The sequence below is a fragment of the Ailuropoda melanoleuca genome, unplaced genomic scaffold (assembly GCF_002007445.2).
Source record: "Ailuropoda melanoleuca isolate Jingjing unplaced genomic scaffold, ASM200744v2 unplaced-scaffold11384, whole genome shotgun sequence".
In the NCBI taxonomy this organism is placed as follows: Eukaryota; Metazoa; Chordata; class Mammalia; order Carnivora; family Ursidae; genus Ailuropoda; species Ailuropoda melanoleuca.
This window is the reverse complement of record NW_023179820.1, coordinates 92,342-101,161: the sequence shown is the minus strand read 5'-3', so window position 1 is coordinate 101,161 and position 8,820 is coordinate 92,342. Positions and strand designations below refer to the sequence as shown.

At 43.1% G+C, this 8,820-nt stretch overlaps 1 gene segment (V, D, J or C); it reads left to right on the top strand.

Annotated features, from left to right (window-relative positions):
• LOC117797714 overlaps positions 1-3,541 on the top strand; it is a 6,175-nt gene extending 2,634 nt beyond the window's left edge. Inside the window, 3 exon segments of the V gene segment in view lie at positions 1,684-1,812; positions 2,944-3,019; positions 3,225-3,541. Of these exon segments, the coding sequence occupies positions 1,684-1,812; positions 2,944-3,019; positions 3,225-3,541 (522 nt within the window).
• The last annotated feature ends 5,279 nt before the right edge of the window (positions 3,542-8,820 follow it).

Here is an 8,820-nt window from a genome sequence, read left to right as displayed (position 1 = left end):
AAAAAGAAAAGAAAAGAAAAGAAAAAAGAAAAAAAGAAAAAAAAAGACCAAGAAGCAACCACATTCCAACAGAAGGATGTTCTCTGGCCCTTTTCTCCCCAGACATAAATGTATAACCCAAAGGGACACAAGTTAACCCAGGTTGGGATTTATTGTTAAACTTGATTAGAGTCAGCGTTACATCACTTTGGTAAAGCTGTATAGCATCGTTCCTGAGTATTTGCAACCTCTATTGCAAGTCAGGGGGCCTAACTCAAGACTGTCTGGACATCAGAAGCATATACATTGGTCCCAGTCAGACTGAAAAAAGGCTGTGCTGATTTATGTTTGTATACACATACGGTGATGGGAATCCATATTGGGAAGCTTCCATTGATGGTGTCAGGCACAGAAGAATAGTTCAGGCCAGGCCACATTCATATCAGTTTTTCTGTGTTGGTAGAATGTGGAAGAGAGTTTTGCCTGGGTGGCTCAGTTGTTAAGCGTCTGCCTTCGGCTCAGGTCATGATCCCAGAGTCCTGGGATCAAGCCCTGCATTGGGCTCCCTGCTCAGCGGGGAGTCTGCTTCTCCCTCTACCCCTCCTCCCTGCTTGTGTTCCCTCTCTCACTGGCTGTCTCTCTCTCTCTGTCAAATAAATTTAAAAAATCTTAGAAGAAAAAAAAAAAAAGAATGTGGAAGAGGTTGACAAATGAGAGGAGGTCAAATTGCTAACCACAGCTGTTGCTTGGCCCCAGCAGACCATAGGGTTGTTTTGCTAAGCCACAGTGCTAGGTCTGGCACACAGAGACACCATTCATCCCTCACCCTTCCCTGCCTCTCAGGGTCTAAGGTTTTCCTTTCCTGGGTGCCTGGGTTGTTGCTCTTTCTCCATCCCCAAATAATTGGAGATTTTCATATACATGGAAACACACACATCTTTACCCATTGTGTGCTCATTAACATCACTGTGTTGTTTAAGCATTTGATTTTTAACTCATAGAGGAAAAAGGAGGAGATACAAACAATGTATGGCACTGCCATGTCATCAGCACCCAGAACGTGGACCTGAAGCACGTTTGAAATATGTGAGCTCAAATGGACACAAAATCACTAGCATTTGCAATATGAGATAAGTTTCCTTTGAATGGTAGCCTGCCCTGCAGTACTTCGAGGTTCACAAGACATGTCTAAGAAACGCACTGGTGAAGAAAATGAAGACTATCTAAATCAAATGAGAGAGGGGACTGTGGAGTTTCTTTTTGATTGATCGCCTCAGCATCGTCCTTCCATCATCTGAAGGAGTTCCATATATTCTTTAGACAGCATTAGGCACGGAAGCTTCTGCAGGCAGGACCATGGTGATGCTCTGTGGATTTTGTCATCTTGCCAGCATGGATAAGGCTTTGTATCTCCCACAGTATTAGGTCGATTAGCCATTTATATTCATTTTTGTGATGAATCTTAAAAAAGGGTGAGGTGCTTCATACAAAGACTGTGCTTCAGGTCCACGTTCTATTTTTAAGGCTTTATATTTGGGGTTCATAAGTTCCCTAAGACCGTGGTGCTTGCCATCTTCTGTGGCCGTCTCTTCTCCTTCGGTTTTTACCTTTACTGAGCAATGGCTGTGTGGTTTCTGTCAAATGGAATGTCCTCTCAGAGAAAGGGATTCCAATATTAGCATCTTTTCCCTCATGCTGTTTCAGACAGTTTTCAGTGGGAATGGGAAGGGCCTGACCACCCCCTCTTGTCTGGATACTGATTACATGGGTCCCGACCAGAAGAGGGCCGAGCCACTGCTGGTCTGTAGCCACCAGCTTCTGCGAGGACACGAGGTTGGTTGTGGAACAGGAAGGACAACTGTTGTCTGTGCTTCTCTGTAGCCCCAGAGAAGCTTCTGACACAGATTGTCCTCTGACAAATCTGGTTTGCTGGCTACGGTAGGATGGAGATGTAGAGGGTACAAGACCAGATCTGTAAATTGTGGAGTTGAATCCCTAAATACGGGTGCTTTATGCAAGAAAAGGAAATAAGAATGAGACACACGAATGGGTACACTAGGTTTTCTCTATAGCCTAGACATTGAAGTCAAGTCCATCTCTATAGTAGTAATAATAATAATAATGATAATAGTAATAGCTCTAGTAAGCACTATTTTGGTGCAAAATGGTATGAAGAATCCCAAATTCCTCCAGTCCTTGGCCTTTCTAAAAAAAAAAAAAAATTGCCCAAGTGTTGAGCTGGAAACGTGTTTATTTGGTCAGATTTTAGGCCACCTGTCTTGAAAAGATTCTTTTGAGTTAGAATAAATTTCTTTAAAAATTGGAGGTGAGGAAATGAGATAGGAAGTGTCTGGCCAGATGTGGTGAAGAGCTACACAATATGAGATGCTCCTCGAATTGCAAGAACCTCACTGGGCTTCTAAGATAGAATACTCTATGACTGCTTTTTCGGTGCAGGAAAGTAGCTGTTTTCTGTAACCGCTTTTGCTCAGACAGGCGTTGCCATTTCACGAAAAACACGTTCACATCTCCCTTTCCCCACACACATTGACTTGGACCATCTGCTTCTTAAATTTTTAATTTTACTGAAGTGGCGGATTTTTACTGCTATCAGTTCATACAATAAGGGTCTGCATTTTGAACATTTCTTTGATCTCTATCATGAGTCCACAAGATGGCAGTGTTTTCTCAGAGTGAGGAAAGCTCTCGTGTGTGTGTGTGTGTGTGTGTGTGTGTGTGTGTGTGTGTGTGAGAGAGAGAGAGAGAGAGAGAGAGAGAGAGAGAGGAGAGCAGGGGGAGGAGAGGGAGAGAGCAGGAAAAAGAGGCGAGAGGAGGGGCTTGGTGTAGCAGGGGTGGTGAAAAGATCTGTTTTTTCCTAGTTGGTAGAATAGATTCTATGATTCCTAAAGCAGAAGAATTTGAAATGTCTGAGCTAGACTCATTTTTTTAGGGCTTCAAATCTGAATCCTCAGTGCACCAGAGGAGGAAAGAACGATGAAGTCAAGAGTTTTACTAGTGATGCTGTGGCTTCAGTTAACCTGTGAGTTTGGGGCATCTCTCTGGGAATAGAAAGTACAATATTTGGAGTTATCACCTATTCTGGGCCTGTGGGTAGAAGCCTGAATGTTTTTCCCCCACAGAGGGAGGGTCAGTGTAGGAGGCCTGTGAAAATTCATTTAATTCTGGAGAGTAAGCATCCACTACCCAACGAATATCCTTTGACTGACCGCTATCTTTTTGCATAGGGATGAAGAGTCAACAGAAGGGAATGGAGCAGAGTCTTGGATCTCTGAGGGTTCTGCAGGGAGCCACTGCCTCTCTCAACTGCAATTATAGTGACAGTGCTTCCCAGTACTTTGTGTGGTACAGACAGTACTCCGGGAAGGGCCCCGAGCTGCTGGTGTACCTGTACTCCAAAGGTGACAAAAAGGAAGGAAGATTTTCGGCACAGGTCGATGCAGCAAAACAAAATGTCTTCCTGCTCATCAGCGACTCCCAGTCCAGGGACTCAGCCACCTACCTCTGTGCAGTGAGCACGCAGTGCTCCCCTGACACCTGCTGACTGTACCCAAACCCTTTGGGGCCCCAGCAATGCCTGATATAGAGCCTAGGCTGCAGGGTAGAAAATTTCTGTTTGCTGTCTAGATGCACATGGGAATTAAGAGCATTAGCCATAGCCCTAGAATGCCTTATACCCCAGGCATAACACAGGAGCTCAGAATGACTTCACGTTTCCTGAGAAGGATCTCTAAGTAAGTACCTCAAAGAATTCCAGACACTGAGGAGCTTTGTTATGGTGATTAAAGACCTGAGTGGATCAATTATCAAAACCATATGGTATTGAAGATGTCTTAGAAAATGTTGGTGAAGGAAGTTGATAACACCAAAGATTATACAAAGGCCCCCCTTCCCTGAGTCCTTGGTACTTGGGAATTGCCCTACAACTTACGTCCAAGTCCAGGATAAAGGTTTGTGGCTTGATAGAAATAAGGCCTTGTGATAGATGTTACAATTACAGGGGGAAAATGTAAAAGTCACATTTATTGTAAAGCCAAAGATGTGGGCTGTTAGACAGGACATCGTTTATGTAGTCCAAAGGGTGAGAAAACCTGGAAATGGGGAGTTAAGATATCTGTTCCGTTTTGTTCCCATAGTCGCTGACTAAAAGGATGCAACCCAGTCGGGAACTTGCTTCAAATTCTCAGTTTGTGGACTAAAGACTATTCACAAATATTTCCAAACCATGGAAGAAAGATTTGAAAAGCAGTGAGAAAGAGCAGGACATTGTGCTGGAATCACGGCATGTGAATTCTAGTTCTATTTATGCTGTGTGTCTTCTGGTGTCATGGCTCACTGGGAAGAATTTGGTCTGTGGTGCCAGCTTGAATATCTTTCATGTTACCAATGGGCCATTTGATCTTAGGCCCATAATACATATACTTCTCTCTTTTTAAAAGATTTTATTTATTTATTTAGAGAGTGTGTGCAAGTTGGGGGAGGAGAAGAAGAAGGAGAGAGAATTGCAAGCAGACTCCGCACTGAGCTGAAAGCCCGGCCTGGCACTCCATCTCATGACCCTGCAATCATGACCTGAGCTGAAATCAAGACTCGGATGCTTCACCAACTGAGCCATCTAGGCTTCCCCGGCCCATGTTATATATATTTCTACCATGTATATTTCAGGACTGATTTCAGTATTAAATGAAATTCTATATACCCTATGCTTCCACATAGAAGTACAGTAGCTGGATGGAGCATAAAGAAGGAGACCAGCATAGCTAATTCACATATTGACCTTCAATTTGTCCCCTGTGTCTGTCCCTCCTACCCTCCATCAGACTCTTTCTCAGCCCAGAACCTCTTCAGGGTCCTAAGAGGTCAATTTCCTTCACTCACATTCTACTGACATCTTCTCATGTTTCATTCTGGGCTATGCTTTTCCCCTCTCCGTCTCACTCATCACTGTGCTCATATCTACTTTCCTTCTTTTTGGATTGTTGATGTTTTATCTTTTTACTATTTTCCCATTATGGATTTAAATTCATCCTGTTTATGCTTCTAAATTTTATTTCAGTGACAATTTGGGGGAGAAAGGAGGAGAGTACATACGCTTAGTCAGATATTTTGAATCATAAACACATCCCGGTACATTTAAAATTCCAATCCGGCCATGTGATTTAGTCCCATGTGTGAAAGAAATCTATAGGCAAGAAGTAAATCAGAAGCCCGAGGGAGAACTGATTTCAGGCTGGTGCAAGTCAACAGAGGATTCAGAAAGGAGTGCGTTGTTCTCACTGAAAGTCCTGAAAAGGACTCCTGTTGACCAGATTCTCATTTCACCTGAGATTTCTCTCTTTGGTCATTTCAGTTTTAAGGTTTCAGTGGTCTCAACATAAGTCGAGGAGGGAAGTCTTACTATTTTCATCTTACTATTAGAACATAGAGCAGACTCCCCCAGGTTGATAGGCCCTGTGCCTGCTGTGTGGACTGTGTTGCTTCGCTACATTGAGTGTCCCTGATGATCTATTTCCATGACTTCTATACCCACCCCCGGAAGTTCCTCTCATTTCCGTTCTGCTGTCTGCCCTCCGTCCAGCTTTACTGAGTTCATACAGATTCGCTTTTTTCTCTCTACTGAATTCCTTCTAGAATCACTTATTTATACATCATATTTTCCTTACATTTATAATTCTGCTCACTTTTCTGCAAATGTTCCTCTGTCAATGTTCTTTCTACTGTGAGGTCCCCATCATTTGGCAAAATATATCAGTCTGTTCTGTCCATCAGCAATTGTAACAGGACTCTCGCTTTCTCCACTTAAACATGGAGTGCCCAAGTTATTCTCTCATAGCCTAAACATGCATCAAATGTGTTCACCTGAAACCAAGAAATCTTCTTCACACTTTCTGCCTGACAAAGAAAATTACTGCCTTAGTAAGTTTGCACTGGTTAGATAGTGTCACATGTCCCAGGCTAATTTTAAATATCACCCAGCAGCACGAGGCCATATGAAGCTCAGCTCTGCTGAGGCAATTGATCTTAGTCATTCTGCCTGATGAACGGCTTTAAAAGGTAATGTAGAGCCTCTCAACGGTACTCCAAAGTCTAGAATAGTGACTCATTTCTCAGGGAAGTAAATTGTTCTTCTATTTTTACAAAGCTGCCATTTCTCCCTTATTTTAGGATTAATACCATGTCCTGCGGAAGGTGATGTCATCACAGATTCAGGGAGGAAGAAACACTTTCTGGTGAAGTAATGACGAGCACATCTCTGACATGAGAGCAGAAGACCGCTAGCTCTCCTAGATCCTTGGTCCTGCCTCTGGAGACAGAGGGTGATGTTGCACAAATGAGATGTTTGTTCTTGTTGCAGATCATCGCCAGACACTCAGCCCCTCCTCCCTGCAGCTGGCTGGCGTCTGTGCAGAGAGGAAGCTGCGACAAGAGGAGGCCGGAAGAGGAAGACTCCTTCTAACCATCTTCAAAACTCATCAAAGCAAGGGGCTTGTCCAGCCCAACGTCCCCACTCTTCCTATGGCTCTGAAGGCTCAGTGACCTTGGCCACTGTCCCACATGCTCCGGAGCCCACAGCGTGTCCCCTGCTCAGCCATGCTCCTGCTGCTCATCTCAGTGCTTGACATGATTTTTGCCCCAAGTAAGTACCATTTTTTCCTTTCCTTTCCTCCCAACACAAAAGTGACTGTGTTCTAATTGAATGCAGAATAAAGACACCGTCTCTTCATAGGTAAGTGTGTCCTGGTCTCACTGATTCAGCATTTATGTTTCAGGAGGAACCGGGGCCCAGTTGGTGACCCAGCCTGATGCCCATGTCACTGTCTCTGAAGGATCCCCTCTGGAGCTGAGGTGCAATTATTCCTATAGCAGAACTCCTTATCTCTACTAGTATGAGCAGTACCCCAGCCAAGGCCTCCAGCTTCTCCTCCGGTACTTTTCAGGGGACACTCTGGTTAAAGGCATCAGAGGTTTTGAGGCTGAATTTAGGAAGGCTGAAACCTCCTTCCACCTGAGGAAACCCTCAGCCCATGGGAGTGACGCAGCCAAGTCCTTCTGTGGTGCGAGTGACACAGTGTCTGGGACTGCAGGGGAGCTGGACACAAACCTCCTGAGACACTGGGACTTTCTGTGACTCAAGAACTCAGGAGACTTTTCCAAGCTCTCTTCTTCAGTGAAGGCAAATAGGGCAGGACAGGCTGGGCTCTGGATTGCTTACCCCCTGAGTAGTTGCCTCAACAGCCATGCTGTGCTCCATTCTGACAGACTTTGTTCCAGATCAAGGTCTTCCGATGAATTTCTCCAAGACAGATGAACCCCACCAAGTCCCCACCCCACTCCCACGCTGAGTATATCATTAAGTGTCAGAGTTCTTTTTTTTTTAAAGATTTTATTTTTATTTATTCGACAGAGATAGAGACAGCCAGCGAGAGAGGGAACACAAGCAGGGGGAGTGGGAGAGGAAGAAGCAGGCTCATAGCAGAGGAGCATGATGTGGGGCTTGATCCCATAATGCCGGGATCACGCCCTGAGCTGAAGGCAGACGCTTAACCACTGTGCCACCCAGGTGCCCCTAAGTGTCAGAGTTCTGAAGAAAAAAAGGCAAGAGCATTTTTATTTAAAAAAAAATCATTTCTAGCATTCATGAAGGTCATTAGCACGGCCTCAGGTGTTGAGCTACATGTGGAAAACTGAAGAACATGGTTATAATGTTAGCTGACAAGCTGTGCCACGTAAATTCTCAACAAAGGCAACACGAACAACATAGATTCTTAATCAGCGCAATATAGAGGCTCGACCTAGATTTGAAGCTTAACTTCTAGCACATACATAATATCCAACCGTGTGACACTCCCATGTTTTAAAGTAAAATAGACGTCACGATATCTAGATTTCCAATCTCGGGTAACACAAAACCAGTGAACCTATTTTACATGATTCTTAAAGCAATATTGAGAATCTAAAAGCCACCCAGTGGTAATTGTTTTTTGAAATAGCTATCCCAGTGATTTCCAAATTAAAAATTTGAGGTTACTAACCCATAGAAAGATATCAAATATAATATTTGCTGAAAAACTCCTAGGCATTTTGTAACAACTCATACTCATTCATGATATAATATAAAACTGCATACTCAACAAAGTTTTCTAGACTTTCAAGGCACATTGACAAAGCTCAGAGGAAAATCGACCTTCATGACCAAAGTTCATAGTATCAAAGATTACACAAATTCTAATAGGGATATCCAAGACCAGAGAATATTTTTATGTCCTCCGAAACAACTGTATCAAAGAGCTCACATTTTTAAGATATTTTGTATATGTGATTATGACTCTAAATTGTTTGTGATTTATGTGATTAAAAAAATCACCCCCAAAACATTATAAAAAGTTTACACACACAAAAATTAAGGCTCACGGAACAGAAATTAATTTTGAAATTAGTAGTAAAGTAATTATACTTCATGTTCCCCCCAACTTCTTTCTACATCTCTGTCCATCTCCTCTTTTTTTTTTTAAGATTTTATTTTTAAGTAATCTCCACACTCAACATGGAACTTAAAGTTTCAACCCAGAGATCAAGAGTTGCGTGATCTACCAACCAAACCAGCCGGGAACCCTTAACTCCCCCTCTTCTATTTTCATGTGGGAAACATCTCTATTCCACTCCCAAGATAATATCTCTACTTAATTTCTTGATAACATTTCTTTTTATCTTTTCTGGGGAAAGGACAAAATGATCACGTTGTTATTAATCTTTGTCTAAGTGTCCTCTAAGAAATGTCTCCTTATTTCTGGGTTCATGTTGTACTTTTCTGGGATGCTATTT